Consider the following 21,024-nt stretch of genomic DNA (forward strand, 5'->3'; position numbering starts at 1 on the left):
TTAACTGAATGCCTCATATGAGTCAAGTTCTGGCTGGTGAAGAAATCATGGTCATTATAATATAAAGCTTCTGTTGCTTGAAGAGTGCATACTAGTGGGGAAGATACACAATATATGAATTGAATATACCTATATCACACATCTATAGAAATGTTATATATTCTTTATTTCATTATGAAGAAAATAAAAGAAATTAAGTAACATGGTGGCGTCAAGTTGAATGGTGAGAAGGGCCAAACAACCGAAATTCTGAGCAAAGGGCACTCCAAGCTGAGGAAGCAAGACATTCCAGAGGCAGGAGCGTGCTTTTGTTTCATAAATAGAAAGAACGTCAGAGAAGCTGGAGACCACTAGATCAAGGGAGATTGAAGTAAGGTCTGAGGATGCGAAGAGACCTGAAGGAGGTCATCAGAGGGTCGGGGGTTTTTGTTTGTTTGTTTTTCTGATTACAATGGAAAGATATTGAAATACTTTGAAAAGATGGTCTGGAGAGAATGTTCTGGCATGAAGTAATGTTCTACATCTTGAGAGGATATTGGGTTACATAGATGTAAGCCTTTGTCAGAACCCATGGAATGGTACACTTAATACTTGTACATTTCATTACATATTCAAAAGACAAACAAGAAAAAAGAGCTGTAGACAAATATTGAACTCCAGCTAAGGATATACGTGCTGGACTATGTCTGCAGTTTTATTTGAAATGGATCAGAAAAATACAATGGATAGATATGTAAAAGCAAGTCAAGCATTAATGTTAGGATCTCAGTAGTGGATACATGGGTGTTAACAACTTAACTTTTAAAAATAGTAATACTAGCCCGGCTGGTGTGTCTCAGTGGTTGAGCATCGGCCCATGTGCCAAGAGGTTGCGGGTTCTATTCCTGGGCAGGACACATACCCAGGTTGTGGGCCGGGTCCCTAGTGTGGGGCATGCAGGAGGTGGCCAATCAATGTTCTCTCTCATCGATGTTTCTTTCTCTCTCTCTCCCTCTCCCTTCCTCTCTCTCTAAAATACAATAAAGAAAAATAAAAATTGTTATACTAAAATGTTGGGGTGGAAGCTTGTCTGATCTCATCTCATCTGCATTTTGCAAAGATTTTTTTTGAGGCTGAATGGAGAATGAGCCACAGGGCTGTTGTGGAAGCAGGAGACAAATTAGGACACTGTAGCAATGATTTGGCCACGGATAGTACCACTGCACATTGGTGTCAGGAGGCAGAGTTGACAGGATTTGCTAATGGATTTTTTCTTTTTTTTTTATCCTCACCCATGGACATTTTTCTATTTTTTGTTCAGATAGAGTAGGAGGGAGAGAGAGAGAGAGAAGCATCGATGTGAAAGGGACACATCGAGTGGTTGCCATCTGCACGACCCAACCAGGACCGGGGACAAACTGCAACCGAGGTACGTGCCCTTAGCGGGAACCGAACCCGAGTCTCTCTGGACCACAGGCCGACGCCCTAACCGCTGAGCCAAACCGGCCAGGGCAGATTTGCTAATAGATTTAAAGACTCAGGGATATGTGAGGGAAAGAAAGAATGAAGAATAACTCCTACGTTTTAACCTGAGTAGGTGGCTGCGTTGGTGGTGTCATTATTGAAAATGGGGAGAACTGTAGAAAGGCTAGTGATAGCAAGAGTCCTGCTCTGCACACATACAGTTTCCATGTCTATCCAACGTCCCAGTGAGAATGAAGAGTTAACTGGTAGATTTATAATTTGGAGCTCTGGGGAGAGTCAGAGATGGCTGTATAAATTTGAGTGTAAACAGTTAGAGATGATCAGATGGGATGACATCACAGGGGAGTGTTTGAGAATAGAGAAGTGTCTGGAGGGCTTACTCTGGGCACTCCAATGATTAGGCTTCCAACAGAGGAGGGGGAACAACCAGCAAAGGAGACTAAGCGGGGGGCGGGGAGTTAGGAGGGAAACAGGCAATGGAGATGTTGTGGTTGCCTAGAGAATCACAGTTAAAGAAGGAACAAGTGGTCAACAGTGCAACTCATTGCCACAGGGAACGTAGGTAAGGGAGCAGGTTTGTGGTGGGGAAAAGCTGATACAGTTTCAGATTTTGTAGTAAGATGGAATCTTTTTATTGCAAATGACGGGAATCCAGCTAACTAGCTTCTACCAAAATAAGATCAGGAGAAGGGTATTTTTACTCATGCAACCCTGAACATGAACACAATAGGTGATTTCTAGAGTCCCGAGTGCAGCTGCTGCCATCAGTCTGTCTCTCTCTCAGTCTTTCTGTGACAGCCACCACGGCTGCCTGAGCCCCAGCCCCACCCCTCACTGCTTAACAACTTTCGCGGTAAGAGTAGTCTTTCCATACAGTTCTGGTAGAAGGGCCCCACGGGATGCTGATTGACTGATGTATTTTCTGAGCATTTTCTTGAGACATTCACTGTATGAGACTGTTCACTCACATAGGCTAAGCCTATGGGTCGAGGATCCATTCATATCATAGGGGATGGAAAGGGCAACCCCATCCAAAAGGCTGAGGTCAAAACTTGTCTGATCTTATCTGATCTACATTTTTAAAAGATTTTTTTTTTTCAGGGGATTGAATAGAGATTGGATTATAGGAGCTGTTGTGGAGGCAGTGAGACAAATTAGGGGCTGTGAAATGATTTGACCTTGGATAGTACCACTGTTCTATCTGAAATGGTTTCCCTATATAATAACAGGTTTACCCCACTCAAAGAAAAACATGCAGGAAAGGAAGCTGGGAGTACCTAGCCTGGCCTACTACTTCTCAATTCAAATGTTGTTACCTCATTGTCACATAAAATGAAGAAAGAATTATCTATCTCTGTGTGGTATCTCACAGAGCATCGATTCCCGTTTATAATGAGCAAAATGTTGTATGTTCTTTATCACATATTATTAACTACTGAATCCTGTATGGTCTCTTCATTGGTACAGAGCCATAGGGTGAGGAGCTCAAATCCTTACCTTGGTAATTCAGCCTCACCTTGTTCATAAGTAAATGGGAAGGCTGTGTCAAGGAGGAAGATTAAATGAGATAACAGGAAAACTGCATGGTATTCATTATGATAAAAGACTTGTTTTGAAATATTTTAACTTTATGCTAAAGATATCTGTATTTTGTAATTTCTACTTTCATGAAATCAGTTGCAATAAATTATGGTAATAGCACTTCATAAGAAACAGCCTCTCTTCTTGGGAAAGGCTTAAATTATTATTTAATCAAAATAAAGGTGACATAACTAACTTTGAGTTACATGTTTTGTTTTGGTTTTGTGTGTGTTTTCTGCTATAGTATTTGTTTTGGTCCACAAAAGCATTTTCAAGAAGCTGGTCTAGTATGGCTTTAGCAGACAGGAGGCTTGAGAACCTGCAAATCTACAAATTACTTCAGTGTGTTCGAAACAAAGACAAGAAACAGATAGAGAAGCTGACCAGACTTGGTTACCCTGGACTAATCAACTTCACAGATCCTATCGATGGACACAGCGCGCTGCACTTAGCCTCAATTTCCAACGACATTGACATGGTCAGCTTTCTCCTTAGCCTGGGTGCTCACCCCGATGTGAAAGACCGAATGGGCTGTACTTCGGCAATGAGGGCTGCAGAACTGGGCCATGAGTTGTCCATAGAAATATTAGCCAAGGCCAAGGCTGATATGACTACAGTTGATAATGAAGGAAAAGGTAAAACCCCAACATTCTACCCAACAGATGCAATTCTTTTTGTAGCCAAAAATCAATAAAGTGAACTTTTTTGCTTTCCAACTTTAGAAGTGAATTTCTTCTGTTCCTAAGGATACCAACTCTCCACAATTTGAAAACAGTATAGGTAAATCTTAGGAAAACTACATCTGAGAGTTTTTTCATTTAAAAAGAAAATTGGAATTTGATTAATCTGGGTTAGGTGGTTTTTCTAAATGTGGAGAATTTTCAACATGGCACACACTGATATTATTGTAATCTTAATCATCCATTATAAAATATAAAATCTTGTTTGGAACAAAAGAGGGAAAGCATTTATTATTCCTCTTCACAGTTTGGAACCTGGAGTGATACTAGACTTAGGACTAGTATCCTAAGATTCTGTCTCTTCTCAATAGCAGTCTGATGTAGAAAGGAGTTGGTTGCCCTTGGGAATTTGAAGGATTAAGGTGGATCCTGGCATAAACTCCAACTTTCTAGGGTCTTTTTTTTTTTTAATCCTCACCCAAAGATACTTTTCCATTTATCTTCAGCTAGAGTGGGAGCGTGGGGAGGGGGGAGAGAGAGAGAGAGAGAGAGAGAGAGAGAGAGAGAGAGAGAGAGACATCAGTGTGAGAGAGACACATGGATTAGTTGCCTCCCGAATGACCCCAACCAGGGCCAGGATTAAACCGCAACTGAGGTACATGCCCTTGACCAGAATCAAACCTGTTACTTTTTGGTCCACAGGCTGACACTCTAACCACTGAGCCAAACTGACCAGGGAAAGGGTCATTTTATTTAAAAAAAATTTTTTAATCCTCACCCGAGGATATTTTTCTATTTATCTTCAGGTAAAGAGAGAGGGAGAGAGAGAATAACATTGACGTGAGAGGGACACATCAACTGGCTGCCCCCCGTGCGACCCTGACCAGGGCCAGGGATGGACCACAAGCAAGGGACATGCCCTTGGCCAAAATTGAACCCGGGACTCATTGGTCCATGGGCCGATGCTCTACCTCTGAGCCAAACTGACCAGGGCAAGAGGTCATTTTATTTTATTTTATTTTATTTATTTATTTTTTATCCTTACCCGAGGACACTTTTGCGTTTATCTTCAGATAGAGCAGTAGGGAGCAAGGAAGGAAAAGAGAGAGAGAAACATCGATGAGAGAGAGACACATTGAGTGGCTGCCACCCACAGGACCCCAACCAGGGCTAGGGATGAACTGCAACCGAGGCACGTGCCCTTAGCGGGAACCAAACCCAGGACTCTGGTCCACAGGCCAATGCTCTAACCGCTGAGCCAAACTGGCCAGGGCACAAGGGTCATTTTAAATAATTTGGAAATATGACTTGAAACTTGACATATGGCATTTCCATGATTACTCAGGTAAGACAGCCCCACTTCCCCTCTGTTCTCCTCCCTAATCCCATCGCAAGATCATGGTCCAGGAGCTTCTTGCCCAAATAACCCCAGGTTCCAGCAGGAGTTGACATAAACTCATGAAAATCACTAAGGGCCCTGTCCAGTTTGCTCAGCTGTTAGAGCATCGGCCCACAGACAGAAGGGTCGATTCCCAGTCCAGCACGTACCTGAGTTGCAGGTTTGATCACCAGCCCCGGTCGGGGTCCTGCAGCTGGCCACTAATCTATGTGTCTCTCTCACATAAATGTTGCTCTCTCTCTTTTCTCTCTCCCTTTTTAAAAAAAGAGAGAGAGAGAGAATCAATGAAAAAATATCCTCAGGTGAAGATTAACAAAAAAAAAGAAAGAAAAAAACATCATTAAGAAGGCTTAATATAAATTGATAGATTTCTTTTTTGTTGTTGTTATTCTTCACCCAAGGATATTTTTCCCTTAATTTTTAAAGAAAGTGGAAGGGAGGGGGAGAGAGAGAGAGAGAAACATCTATGTGAGAGTGACACATCAGTTGGTTGCCTCTTGCATGGCCCTGACCAGGGTCTGGATTGAACCTGCAACCCAGGTACGGGCCCTTTACTGGAACTGAACTCACAACCCTTTAGGTCCTTGGGCTGATGCTCTAACTGCTGAGCCAAACCAGCAGAGCTAAATTGGTAGATTTCATCAGCTGTCCCAAAGAGTTACATTAAGAACAAAGCCGTTATCATCAGCCCCACAGTAGAGAAATAAATCTAGTTTTATAATGTTAATGTTTTCTGACAGAAACAATCTGCTTTTGTAACTCTCTCCAAACAGTGACTTGCTTAAAAGAGAGGCGAGAACAGAGACAGGGAGAATTATTTAATTGCTTAATGGCACCATGTAACGAAATAAACTTCAGGTGCACTCAGGTCAAATGTGTTTTAAAATGTCACATCCTAAAAAAAACAACAGAAGTCTCTCAAAGCTGTATCGAATATCATTTCCCAAGTTGTGTTTCATGGACCACTGAGTCACTGGGATGTTGATAAGTGCTACATGCAAAACTGGTTCCACTGTCAAGTTCATTAGAGAAACATTGGATAGAACAAATTTGGGCATATTGATTTCACATTTGTCAGACAAACTAAAGACCATGACATTTTCCACATTTATTTGACCATGAAATCGTTTTTCCTTATGGCATCTTATCTACCTGGAGTTTTGTTGAATATACTTTGGGAAACACTGTAATGAAGAACTGTTTACCTCCTTGAGTTTGAAGCTGAGATAAAAATCACAAAGAAAACAGGTTGAGAAATTGTATAGCATAAAAATCAAAAATTGTAAAATTAAAACTAAACAATCAAGGTAAAATTAGAAACAAGGTCAAGTGAATCTTTGTAGCAAATGTTAACAGCCATATGGTTCAAAATTTAAGCTCATTCAAATTAATATGTAACCTGTCAAAGTTCTAGAAGATGTGTGTATGAAAAAACAATATGGCAAATCATATAGGAAGAATTCAAAATATAAAATAAGCCCTGGCTGCCCTGGCCGGTTTGGCTCAGAGGTTAGAGTGTTGGCCTGCGGTCCAGAGAGACCCGAGTTCAGTTCCCGCTAAGGGCGTGTACCTCGGTTGCAGTTTGTCCCCGGCCCTGATTGGTTGTGGGGGTGGCATCCACTCGATGTGTCCCTTTCACATCAATGTTTCTCTCTCTCTCTCTCCCTCCCACTCTATCAGAACAACAAAAAAAGAAAAAATGTCCTCGGGTGAGGATAAAAAAAATAAAATAAAAATAGCCCTGGCTGGTTTAGCTCAGCAGTTAGAGAGCCGGCCCTTGCACCAAAGAGTTGGGTTCGATTCCCAATCAAGGACAAGTACCTCAGTTGCAGGTTTGATCCCCAGTCCCAGTCTCTCTATCTCTCTGTCTCTCTCTCTCCCTCTCTCTCTCCCTTCCTTCCTCCCTCTCACTTTATGGGGAAAATATCCTTGGGTGAGGATTAAAATAAAAAAATAGATAAAATGAAACTTGAAGCAAATACAAATATTGTCTCATACGTAACCTTGTTAGTACTGCCCTATTCTGCCTTGATTCTACACAACCCATGCTGTGCTCATTGCACCAAGTGTCTTGTCTTCCTAGCTCACCTTGCACATCCCTCAGTTTGGTTGCCACTTGCCAAACTGTTTTGCTTATTCCACAGTAGTCTCTCTGCCATTAATGTCCTATTTTCCAGGGACTGATGTTTGACTCACTTCACATTGTTTCTAAAGGATAAGCAAACATTTAAATGCTTAAAATACTTACTGGATCTTTAGAAGGATGTGGGACATATTCTACGCCTATATTATACTTTCTCTTTGAACTATTTTGCAGAATATGAAGAAGGTAACGCTCCAAGCCACACTTACTTCTGACTGTTTACTAACTATCACAGGCTTAGTTTTTTTGTTTGTCTGTTTATCTATCTTGGTGTATCAGTTAGTTTCAGAGGGAAAACAGACAGATATGCCTTTGCTCTATCACTGTAGCTAACTATGGATTTAAAAATTATTCTTTTTTTTTTTTTATCTGAGTGAAATGTATAGAGACTATTAATAAGTATTCTTTGGGGATTCTATTTGTCTACAGGTATTTTGTTTTACTGCATTTTACCTACTAAGAGGCATTATCGCTGTGCACTGATTGCCCTGGAGCATGGCGCAGACGTCAACAATGCTAACTACGATGGAAAGCCAATATTCTTCAGAGCTTGCGAAGAAGCACATAACGTTAAAGAGTTGTGCCTGACACTTTTGGAAAAAGGAGCCAATCCAAATGCTATCAACTCAGTATGACTATTCCTGTGATTATAAATATTCATTTTTTTTTCAATTATAGAGTTTTATCAGTGTAACTTTTGCATTTAAATATGGTAAAATTATTCTGTTAGCTTATAGACTGTTCATTTCTATTCAAAATGCTTTAAGAAGATATCCTTTCATTATCTTTATATTACCATAATCCTATGATTTATTCCTAATTATGTTTGGAAAATTGGTATTTATTATGCATAATGTTAAAAGATCATTACAGAAAATAGACAAGGTATCACTAAGGCCTAATAAAAATTTATCTTTTTGGAAAGAGAATATGTAGTTATGCTGTTTTCTTTATTCATGTTGCTCTCTCTCCTCATTTGGCTTATTTTATTGAACTCGCTTATCTTTTAATTGTCATTTCAAGACAACAAAATCAGATTTTTTTCTCATTAGAAAACACCTCTAACCTAACTTTAGCATATATTTTACCCTTTTTTCTCTTTTTGCTCTACAATCTTTATAAGAACTACATTTTCCTCACAGGGACATCTGGTGTGACCTTGACTCTGATTTTAGAATTCTACATTTTGGATATTAACCCATTTTACTGGCTTCATTTTTCCTATTTGTTACATGAAATCTAGAGAACTAAACATGTCAGTGACTCTAAGGACAAATGGATTTAGATTGTATTTATATTGAATATGTCATTTAACAAGACAGATATAAACAGCATTTAATCTGCTTCTTGTCCAGTCCACAGGTCGAACGGTTTTAATGGAAGCATCAAGAGAAGGCGTGGTGGAACTGGTTCGAGGGATACTGGAAAGAGGCGGTCAAGTGAATGTATTTGATAATGAGAGACATAACGCTGCACATTTTGCTGCCAAAGGAGGCTATTTTGATGTAATAATCTGCTCTTTGCTTTAAAATCTGTTCCTAACACTTTTCTCTCCTTTTCTTCAAAAATTTTAAATATCACGTAGGTTACATTAAGGCAATTTTTTTTTTCTGAGTTACCATCTTGATTTCCTTAAATAATTCTAAGATTATATTTTATACCAGATACTATTTTAATATGTTTTTTATTAATTTTTTTTAGAGAGAGAGGAAGGGAGAGAGAGAGAAAGACCCATCGGCTGCCACCTGCACACCCCCTACTGGGGATCGAGCCCACAACCCTGGCATGTGCCCCGACCAGGTATTGAACCTGCACCTCTCAGTCCATGGGATGAAGTTCAATCCACTGACCCACACCAGCCAGGCTGTTTTTAAAAACAAAATTTAGCTCTTTATTCAATTTTATCAGCTTGCTAATTTATACATTTAATAATGTTTTTCTGTATTCTTAACTATGACTATTTAAAAGTTTTACCTACTGAAGCTACTGTATTTTATGCCTCCACTACATATTAGAATCTTCAAAATATGTTAGCATCTAATTGTGGGGAAAACAATGCCAACATACTCTTATCCCTGGTTTATGTGTGCAGCTAGTGGCTCGCCTAAATTTTAATCTCTGTTCTGATTATCTGGACATATCAGCAAAGATTATCTCACAGGTACAGGGGCAATGCAGAAACAAAATAGAAACCAATGCTGGCTTTTTTTTTTTTTTTAATCTGAATTATATCTAAAATTTCTTTACTCAACTTTTGTGTGAGTTTTAACACAGTTACCTTTATTTATTTTTTTCATTGAGTCTTTTCTCTGCAATAAAGATATGCATCACTGTAGAAGTTATATTTGGTAAAGAATTTGATCCTCTCGTGATGTTTGCCATAGTCTGATGCTTTCTAAAGTTGCCTGGCCCTGGCCGGTTTGGCTCAGTGGTTAGAGCGTCGGCCTGCGGTCCTGAGAGACCCGGGTTCGGTTCCCGCTAAGGGCATGTACCTCGGTTGCAGTTTGTCCCTGGTCGGTTGTGCGGGTAGCAGCCACTCGATGTGTCCCTTTCACGTCGATGTTTCCCTCTCTCTCTCTGTTCCTCTCTCTCCCCCCCACTCTACCTGAACAAAAAATGGAAAAATGTCCTCGGGTGAGGATAAAAAAAAAATAAATAAATAAATAAATAAATAAAATCTATTTAATCACCTGGGTCAACTAATTATTTAGAAAAAAAATAATAATAAAGTTGCCTGGATTTACCACGATTGTAGTGCCCCAAGTGAGTATAGAGGTTTTTATACTCTAGATCAATGTTTTTGATAGGAATTTTGGCAATAATAAAAATGCTCTCTATCTGTGCTGTACAATTGAGTACAATACAGTAGTCACATATGGCTTTTGAGTATTTTTAATATGACTAGTGAAACTAAAGAAATTCATTTTTAAGATTTGGTTTCTATTTAATTTTGATTTAATTTTAAATAGCCAATATGTGGCTAACAACATGTAATGTATTGAATAGCACAGGTCCACGTGCAGCCTGCACTCAGTAAATGTACATTCTTATTTACATTACCCATTCTTTCTTTTGCAGATACTGAAGCTTCTTTTTGCCTACAATGGAGACGTGGGGCTGATTGCAATGAATGGGAACACACCACTTCATTATGCTGCCATGGGTGGCTTTGCAGATTGCTGTAAATATTTAGCTCAGCGAGGTACATTGTCTAGCAATTCTATGCTTGAAGTATTTATGATTTACCCATGTTGTAGATAAGTAGAGGATTTAGGTTTGTCACTTGTCAGTTGCTTATGTTTTTCAACAGCCCCACCTCACTCGTGTGTGTAGAAAGAAAACTAATTTTTCTTTTCTTAGTCTACTTTCTTTTAAATCAGGAATCTGGTCTTAAAAGTGATAAAAACCCATTTCCCCAAATATTTTTAGGTTATTGTTAAAAATCGGATCATGGGTCAATAAATTATTATAAAATGTTTATAACTATTAAACTCCTTTTTTAAAAAGCATGTGGACATCGATCTAAAAAAGGAACAACACTGGAAACCATGTCTTTTAATCTTAATTCTTAATTATTTTATTTAAAATATTCTATTGTGTCAAGTGCAAAGATAACTTTTCTACATAATTTAAACTTATGGGGGAAATATATTTGGCGAATTAGAAAATAAAATAAAAATTTTAATAGAAAATTTGAAATATAAGTAACATTTATTATTTTAGCTTTTCCTGTAGCTTTTAAGTAACTTGGTTAATTTAGGAATATAAACTATATTATGTATAGCTTAATGTATTCCTTAAAATGATAATATTAACTAATTAAGTTTAAAGAAATGGATCAACTTGTTGTCAATTACAGGCTAATTGAATGCATATTAACATTTTTTAAATTCTTTGTTAGAGATGGGACTGCATTCTGCTGAACTTTATGGTAGTGTTGTTGTTTTTGTTTTGCTTTGCTTTTTGATCTCTGAAAAATGGGCACAACGTAAAGTCCTGTGACTCTATATTAGAGCAGAGAAAAGTGCTTCTGTGTTTCTGTTCTCTACATGGGCACAAAATGTCCGAAGTCCCTGGGACCCAGGGATCCCTAGTGTAACCACTCATTATAGAGAAGACAGATGTGCCTACATAACTAATAGTGTAAGAACTGATTACTCCTTCATCCTCCAAAGTAATAAACACTTTTAACAGATAAAGGAAAACATATTAAATGCCATTTTGCTCTCATAAACCATCTCATCAGTCTTGTTTTCAAATCTATTACAATTGGCAGTTTATTCTAACATTTCATTTTAAACAGTATATTTCTAAAAACGAAACATCTGCCCGGATTGAGACAAGCTTCTTCAACTTTGACATGTCGATTGCTTTCTTACTGACAAACATCACTGAACATGTACACTCCTGGGATAAAGTCACAGAAAGCACACTGAGAAGCAGAGGACCAGAGCTTGGGCCATGACAAAGGCCTTCCCCAGCCATGCAGCAAAGACTAGACTGGTTTTAGAACAAATGTCTGAAAATGTTCTGAGTTCTGCAGTGTGTTTGGAAGTACAACCGCGTCAGCAGATCCTAAGTCGGTGACTCAGTTCCATAGCAACAGAGTTACCAGTTACTTGTCCATCTTTAAATCTTAGTTCTAAGTCCATCAGAGCAGCAAGAAACCATTAGCAGTAAAGGACTCATTTCTGAGCAAACTCTGTGGGTTTAATCTTTTCTAAAGTTCCATGTGAAGGCTGAATTCTTTCCCACATTGAACTATCTTCCTCAATATGCTCCTCTTTTTGCCCCTGGTTCTGTCACTGGAGCAATTACAAGTCCTGTAAGAAGAGGGAGCGCATGTCCACGGGAGGAGGGAAGTTTGGCGTAGTCCTCCTGATGCACCCACCCCATGGAGAATTCCCCCTCTCGTGGACCTTTGGCTGCTGGTGCCCTACAGCACCAGCCCCTGAAGTTGAGTATCTTGACCACAGAGGAACGTAAGTCACAAAGGGAATGAACAGATCTTTATTTACTAATTATAAAGGAGAAGACAAAGAGTCTCCCAAGTCAAAATGCCTTCAGATCTTTAGGATGAGATGTCTTAGTCTTTTATCCACATAAAGATTTCTCACTAGGAGGAAGCTGGGAGCAGAAAGTGGAAAGCTAACGCAGTTTTAATAATCCTTGAATCCATGGTGCTGGGGTGAATGTAGAAGTGGCTTGGGAGATGGTAGATAACTCTCTGACTAAGCAAAAGAAGCTCAGTGAAAACAGCATACCGAAAATTGCTATGGAATTATTATGCTATAGAATTATACTATTGAGACCCCTTCCCAGTAAGTCACTGTTTTTAAAACTGTCCAATATAGAAGTTTTATCATCTTTATTGTCCCAATTTACTTTTTCTTATCAGCCTCAGTATACTTTTTAAACTTTTGACAATACTAAGGGAAGTATTAATCTTGAAAATCATTGGTGATTAATTTTCTTTTTGACAAGAGATAAAACTACAAAGTGTTGGAGATTCATGTTTTATTTTTACATGCAGCTGCCTATACATTTTGATTGCTAGATATACTAATTAGGTAGTAATTTTTTTTTTATTATGTGATATTGGCAAAGCAATGGAAGAGTCTACTAGAGTGAAAACACTAGAAAGAACTTCTTCATTGTCCAACATTTAAATACATAATGGATTTTCAGTGTCTCAAGACCCTTATTATAGACAACATAGCCTTCCTGGTAGCACTAAGTACACCCCCTTCCATGCATTCAGAAAGTATATTTTTTTAGAGGATACTTACATGTAACATTGATCTCTTGATTTTAAGTAAGTAATCAAAAAGGAAAAAGAAATTTAATATACAACTTAGTCAAATATAATACTGGAATCCTTTCAGATTTGATGAACAGATTACTTTTTCCTGTTTGGTTGTTCACATGGCCTTACTATGAAACAGTCAATCTATATAAATGACATTAATTTTATGGAGAATATAGATAAATATAATTTAAGATTGCACACAGATTTATAGTCATAATCATTCAAAAAGAAACAGGTGTCTTTCAGCATTCTGAATTCCGAAGGGCCCACTTAAACTGTCTGAAACCAGTTTCTTTCCAAAGTCCAGTGTCACCCTTACTCTGTCCTTGTTTGGTATAAAGACTCCTCAGCAAGTATCCCAATATGGTATTTGTGTTAAGTATCTATATTAATGTTTTAATCCTGTGGAGGCACATAATGTAAATTTGCCAAAGTAAAGTGCCGAAAATAAATAAATACATCTCAATTTTGTAATTATAACAGCTCAATGTGCTCATCTTTATATACTAATAATTTAGGGACCAACTTCAGACTACGTACTTGAAGTTAGTAAAACGGTCTGATGAATGTCATTTGTTAGAACATGCAGGTACCTTGGCACTACTCATAACAATGATGCTTCACATTTTAGGATGTGACCTGAAATGGAAGAATTTACAACATAAGACGCCCAGGGCTTTGGCTAAGGAAGGCGGCTTCAAAGCAGCGGGCAAAGAAATACGGAGGGCAGAGAGAATCGCTAATAAACTGGCCCGGCCAGGAGTCAAAAATCCTAACCCACTCTGGGCCCTGCTACTTCATGACTGGTCAATAGAACATGAGACTTTCCTTCGGGGAGCCTTTTCCTTTGTGGACAGGGGCGATGGGACAGTCACCAAGGATGACTTTGTGATGGTGCTGGAGGAGAGGCAAGAGTTAGTGAATGTGGATCAGCTGTCTGCCATTGCTCAATTACATGAAACATTACGGGGAGGAGGGATCAACATTAATGATTTCTTTAAGGGAACCAAATACTTAAACAAGTCTTATGTCTTGGGATCCTATGGACCTAAGAAAAAGAAAAAAGGGATAGCCAAAAAGGCCAAAAAAGGCAAATTTGTTTTACCCCTCCCGATCTGCACCATCCCTGACAATGCATTTCCACGGCGGAATGATGGTGGACCACCATATTACATGATTGAAACTTATGACAATAAAACTGATTGCAGTCGGTTTAATCGAGATCGTCCACCAGAACATCCCATTCAGGATGACTCTGCTTGGTACATTGATGACTCAGGGAAGGTATTTTCAAATATTAACTTTATCACCAAGGCAGGAGACCTAGCTTCTCTGAAAATGGCATTTGAATCAGGTATACCTGTGGATATGAAGGACAATTATTACAAAACACCACTAATGACTGCTTGTGCAAATGGAAACATTGATGTGGTCAAGTTTCTTCTTGAAAAAGGGTAGGTTTTTGGTCTGGGGAGGTTAAATTTTCATGAGTGTTCATATTTCAAGAAAGTAAAGGGAAAGTTAAGATACATTCAACTGCAGAATTTTAATAGCCCAAGAGAATGCTTCCCTCCTAAATCCTAGATCTTTAGGTAGATCTTTGGGAAACCAGGCTAATGGGAACATAGGAGTGTATGTACACAAAGATGGTTTGCCAATAACAACTACCCATAAAGTGAAGACCAAGAAGTTTTCACTCTGAGGGTAGAAGAAGCATTCTGATTGGGTATCACTGGCCTCCCAAGACAAGTTAATTTGGTCTCAGAGCTTTACCTAGTTGGTGTGGAGTTGCTTTTTATTTTATTTTAATATTAAAAATTTTTTTATGGTGATAAGAACATTACATGAGGTCTAGACTTTTAACAAATATTAAGTATTCAATGTAATAGTATTAACTACAATCATAATAATCTGCTGTATTGTACAGCGGATCTCTAGAATTTATTGATTTTATGTGGAGTCACTTTTTAATCTGCCTCTTTTGTGTGTGTGTGTGTGTAGGGGAATACCAACAAATTCCAATAAGTAGGATGTTGGCTATAATGACTAAACACTTGTTTGATTTCCTTCACCAGAGAGAGCAGTTTTCTTCCTTGGTTCATTTGTAAAAATCTTCAAAATACCAAAGCATGATATGTTCACTTACCTTTTTAATCTAAAGCAATTACTCGGGTTCAAGTCTTTCTTTTACCATAGCTAAATAACCTGGGGTAACTTTCTTAACCTTGTTGTGCCTCAGTTTTATCATATTATTAATGGGGCTCCAATGGAACTCAGCTCACAGAATTTGTTGGAGGTAAAATTAGTAAAAATATATCTTATTAGCACAATAATTGCATACTTGATAAGAGGTATTATTTTTATTACTACAAATGTTGAATGTCAAAAAATAATTCAAATTTGTTTATTATCAAGAGGGAGTGTAAAGCAACTAATGAAGATTCAAACTTTTGGACAGTGAATCTTTATTTTTATTTTTTATATTTTTATCCTCACCTGAGGACACTTTTTGATATTTTGTTCAGATAGAGTGGGAGGGAGAGAGAGAGAGAGAGAAACATAGACGTGAAAGGGACACATCGAGTGGTTGCCACCCACACGACCCAACCAGAGCCGTGGACAAACTGCAACCGAGGTACGTGCCCTTAGCGGGAACCGAACCCGGGTCTCTCCAGACTGCAGGCCGACGCTCTTAACCACAGAGCCAAACCAGCCAGGACTGGACAGTAAATCTTTAAAAAGGACTAAAATTTAAAATAACTTTGTAATACTTAGAATTTTAATAATGAAAGTACATTTAAAAAATTCTTAACGTGCCCTGGCCAGTTTGGCTCAGCGGTTGGAGCGTCGGCCTGTAGACCAGAGAGTCCCAGGTTCAGTTCCCGCTAGGCCCTAGCAGCTAGGGGCACATACCAAAAAAAAAAAATTCATAACATGCAGAAAAAGACACAAAATAAAATAACTCATATTTCCTGTCAGCTTATGTCTTTATTGGATTCAATTTCATAATTTTCTGTGATTTGAACCTTTGCAAAATTATAACCCCTAGGATTTTTTTTTTTTCATTTTTTTTCCTTTATTGATTTTAGGGAGAGAGGAAGTGAGAGGGAGAGAGAGATAGAAATATCGATGAGAGGGAACATCAATGGGCTGCTTCCTGCATGCCCCCCACTGGGAATTGGGCCCACAACCTGGGCATTTGCCATGACCGGGAATCGAACCAGCGACCTCTTGGTACATGGGTCGACACTCAACTGCTGAGCCACACCGGCCGGACAACTCCTACAGTCTTAATTGCCTTTTAAAACTAAACAAAATGCATGTGCACACACAAAGTTAAGACTGTCAGATAATGCAGAGCACTTCTCAAGAAAAATTATGACACAGCGTTTAACTTGACTCAGAGCTTCCTTGCTTTACAGTTGAACAAGTTGATGAAACTTTGAAGTCTTTCTTAGCATTTTTAGCCTCCCGTGCTTGTAACAACCCACATTTTAGCTTTTACATCTCTCTTTTCTTGTAGGGCTAATGTTAACGCAACAGATAATTTTCTGTGGACTCCGCTTCATTTTGCATGCCATGCAGGCCAACAAGATATTGTTGAGCTTCTTGTTAAATCCGGAGCCATAATAGATGCAGTTTCGATCAACAACTCAACTCCTTTAACTAGAGCCATTGAGAGCTGTAGACTGGATACTGTAAAATATCTACTTGATATTGGTGCTAAATTCCAGCTGGAAAATAGAAAAGGTATGTATGAGTTTGTATTATTGATGGTTAGGGTTAGAAAAGGAGAATTTATGTTCGATTCCAAACCCCTTCTGAGTCTATGCTTGCAGGACCACATTTTCCCCTGAATTACTGCTGCCACGTAAGCCTGAGTTAAATGTTATGGAGATTTGTCTCATACTCAGCTTTGCAAATCACTGGTGTTAATTCTTTATGTTTGCAGTCTTTCACGGACTGACATTTTTGCAAAACACTATAAAGAATTATTTACTAGAAAAACAAAGTGGAAAAAATACAAGCCCCCAATTTTTTTTATTAGATTTAAATGACAGAAAACTCTTCCATCAAATTGTTATAAAAAGTTCCAGGTACTTACTCTTAATTCCTGTGCTTATTTCATTGTGCTCTAGTAACCATTAGTTTGTGGACTTCACCAGTGTGCAGATCATACCTTGATTTATCACAATACTGTTTACTATCAAAATCTAATAATTGGCATAGTTTAAAGCCTCTATGTTTGGATTCCTTCTAAAGCTGGACAAAGTCATTTCTGAATTGAGGCTTTCTCTAGGAAGTAAACAGAAGGCCTACCTTATAAATATCATATCACAAGTGAAGAATAAAAAAAATAATTGGATTATATATTTGAGCTTCTTGCTTGGAGCTATCATTTTTTATAGTAGAATCCATTGCTCCCCTTTTTTTTAAAAAAAAAATGTTATTACTGATATTAAAGAGAGAAGAAGGGAGAAGGAGAGAGGGAGATTCCTCTTGATGGAAGAACATTAAACCTCCAGCTGCTTCAGGCTGCCTCTGAGTCGTGGGTAGTATTGCGCTAGGCCTGTCTGAGGGCATTACAGGTGTCATGAATCCCTGCCACCTGCACTGTGACCAGCCATTTCTCCAGGCATTACATCATGGAAAGGGGAGGACAACATAAAATTGTCACATGTAATATGCACAGTGTGGGATGAGAACCAGCAATTAGATGTTCAAAATGTAATCTACCAATAGTTCCTATTGATTCTTTAAGAAGCATGCTAAAGAAATGAACAAGAGCCCTGGCCAGTTTGGCTCAGCGGTTGAGCATCGGCCTGCAGACCACAGAGTCCCGGGTTCGGTTCCCGCTAGGGGCACATACCAAAAAAAAAAAAATGAACAAGAAAAAATTGGCATTTTGATTATGAGATTTTAGAGTTGGGTCCACCTTTGAGAATATCTGATCTAGCTCTGTAACTTCACACATACCATTTACTTTAGAAACACCCTTACTAACCACCTGCTTAGGGCTGACATGCTGAGATTTTTCTACATGGCTTATTATTAACCTGTTTATTATTGCTCTGAATTTATGTTTTAAACAGGGCACACTGCCATGGATATTGCAAAGGCATATGCTGACTATAGAATAATTGGTTTGATTAAAGAAAAGCTAGATAACTTGCCAAAACCAGCAGAAAACCAAAAACTGAAAGGCAAACCACCTCTTAAAGTGAAAACGGAAGGTCCTGAAACAAACAAAGAAGAGGTAAAAAATGCAACTGATTACCCATTAGTAACTGGAATGCCTTAAAAACTTTTGGGGAGTGGGGTAGTGGCACTATTCACATACTTATTCAACATGGGCCAAATAACAGCCAATCTGTATTTTCAGCACCATTGTGCAACACTTTCAAAGAAATATCTAGCAAGAAAATTTCTATTACTGAAAAGTCTAAAAAGGATTTGTTGCAAACAGAATCCTCACAAAAATCAAGTTGGTTCAGCCAAATATAATTAGAATGTTGAAAAAATAACTGATATTGGATATATGCATATTTGTAATATGTGTGTGTGTGTGGGGGGGTGCGCGTGTGGTCTTACATTACACTGATTTGATGAGATGGCCCAAAGGGAAGGAGGATAACCTTTATGAGCAATGAAGTAAAGCATACTTCTTCATTTTGGTCTCATACTCTTTCATTACACATCTTAACCCCACCTCCCCAAGGAATTTTAATGGCTACCACTGAACCCAGGGATATGGGGCCACTTGTAATTTGGATATCACACAGTATGACTTCAGAAGGTTTAAAGCACCAAATTGACTGATCCTGGTAATCTGGAGTGGCATGGTTGCCTCTGAACTACCAGGAGAAGGTTGAGGTTGTTGCCTGTGGGGATGTCTGAGACATCAAGGCTTTGTTATTATCAGGGAAGCTCTAAAGTGCATTTATAGACTAGAAGCTTCTTTTAGGGAAATAGAAGGATCCCTGGAGATTCTTGCAGACACATGACAAGGGATGACATTTAAGAAGGAAAAGCTTTATTGTTATCAAGTGGAAAGAGGGAATGTAGGTGGCAGAGTAGATAAGGTGGAGGGATCATAGGCAGACAGCAGAGAGTAACAAACATGGACCACAAGAATAAGGATTGCCAGAGGTGAAGGAGGATTAATCAGCTAAAGCTCCTACTATGCGCACCATTATCATTTCAATAAGTATACATCCCTCTGATTAATGAATGGCCACAGGTCAAGGATAGATATCTTGAAGAATTATGAGATCTGTCACTGATACTACTAATTAAGTAGAGTTTAAAAAAAAGGTGAAACATCTCTCCCTACCCAAAGTTAAAATAATATTCTATTTCATTTTGAGTTATAATTTACGTAGTAGCATTTTTAGTTTTTATTTTTCTGGCTTCAGAGTAAGATATAGAAAAATAAATAATATTAGAGTGTATATAGGTTTATGGAATTAATAAGTTTTTTTTGTCTTGTTTCCAGGAATCACTTTCATCAGTTTATACTGTACCAACCGTATTGGAAAAAAAGAAAATGCGTAAGGATAATGTGGTTAATCTCAACTCAATGATTACCAGTGGTTATACCAAGAAAGTGGATATCACGTTTGTTCCACAGAGAGTAAGTACTTTGGAAAGATTTTCATAATGTGGCATAAACTCATAATGTCATTTTCCAAATACCTTTTATGCATTAACACCTAAACACATGTCCAAAGGTTATTTTTCATAATTACTATTTGAAAGTGGCCTTTTGCCAGATCCTGCTACTTCCAACTCAGTAAGTCAACTTGTTTAGCTCCCAGTATCTGATTCCCTTTGTTATTATTTCTAGAATTGACATTTTCAATTTCTTTGAAAGATTAGAATCTTCTTTGGTCAATATCATTCCCTATGGCCATTTAAAGTGCTATAGATATGTTTTCTTGGTACCTTAGGCCCAATCCTTCTTTATACTTACTACCACCAACTTCTTAATTAGTAGGACTTTCCTACTAATTAAGAGTGGATTTATTCAGTAGCTTCCTGAAACAATTAAAGAGGTGGAGGCCTCTTTGAATAACAAGAGTGGTCTTGTGAATGCCCATCAGTCCTTGCTGACAAAGAGACCACCATCTCCCTCTGCCTTCCACTATAAAAATAATTTTGATTTCCCTATAAGACATTACAGTAGTAAATCCAAATAATTTAATTCCATTGCTTTCTAGTTTTGACATTCTAAAAATGAACAGCAGCTGGCCCAAAGCCACCAGAGTGGTAACTAAAGAGCATTTCTGATGCATTGTCCAAATAGCATCAGAAATAATGATGCCCATGTAACCACAGAAGTCTTGTAAGAGGAAAAAACAAATTAAAATAGATTTAGAAGTAAATTTGATTGTTTTAATTTAACCACATTGAGTATTATCTGGATGTAGCGTGTTTACTGGCTGTCACACTCATACCTGCTCTGGCTATGGTTCTCATTTCAGGTCTGGAGTCCTGAAGCCACAACGGCAGAGCTGATCAAGAAGAGGGAGCTGCGGAGGGAGAGGTTCACTTACGAGGTGGACTTTGAAGACTTCATGATGCCCTTTCAGAAGAACATTACAGAGAAAGCGCGAGCATTGGAAACTGCTTTCAAGAACTAAGTCACATGAGTTGCATCTTGGGTTAAACATTTTGAAGCCCAGGGACCAAACTTTGTAGAAAGTAGATGTTTCCATCAAAGTCAAAGCATTCCATAAATTATTTGTAACCAAATATTTGTTTATGATTTAACAACTATAAATATTCTGAGCTGTCTAGAGAAGGTGTGTTTTATTGTGCAATGAATTACATGTCATTCTGGATAAGTTCCCCCAATCTTCTTTAAGATTATGGTGGAATAAATGGCATTCTGGTTATAAACATAACATTAGAAACACAACAAAATATTTACCAAATGGACATCATT

The 21,024-nt window shown here is 38.3% G+C and overlaps 1 protein-coding gene across 1 annotated transcript; it reads left to right on the forward strand.

Annotated features, from left to right (window-relative positions):
* Nucleotides 1-3,297: 3,297 nt before the first annotated feature.
* ANKEF1 (ankyrin repeat and EF-hand domain containing 1) lies at nucleotides 3,298-20,719 on the forward strand. The gene is made up of 9 exons (XM_036245513.1): nucleotides 3,298-3,680; nucleotides 7,697-7,896; nucleotides 8,623-8,772; nucleotides 10,346-10,469; nucleotides 13,708-14,530; nucleotides 16,600-16,826; nucleotides 18,170-18,333; nucleotides 19,573-19,710; nucleotides 20,561-20,719. The coding sequence occupies exons 1-9, from the start codon at nucleotides 3,335-3,337 to the stop codon at nucleotides 20,717-20,719; spliced, it is 2,331 nt and encodes a 776-aa protein (XP_036101406.1). The 5' UTR covers nucleotides 3,298-3,334.
* Nucleotides 20,720-21,024: the final 305 nt, after the last annotated feature.

Source organism: Molossus molossus, unplaced genomic scaffold, assembly GCF_014108415.1.
Source record: "Molossus molossus isolate mMolMol1 unplaced genomic scaffold, mMolMol1.p scaffold_m16_p_6, whole genome shotgun sequence".
Classification (NCBI taxonomy): domain Eukaryota; kingdom Metazoa; phylum Chordata; class Mammalia; order Chiroptera; family Molossidae; genus Molossus; species Molossus molossus.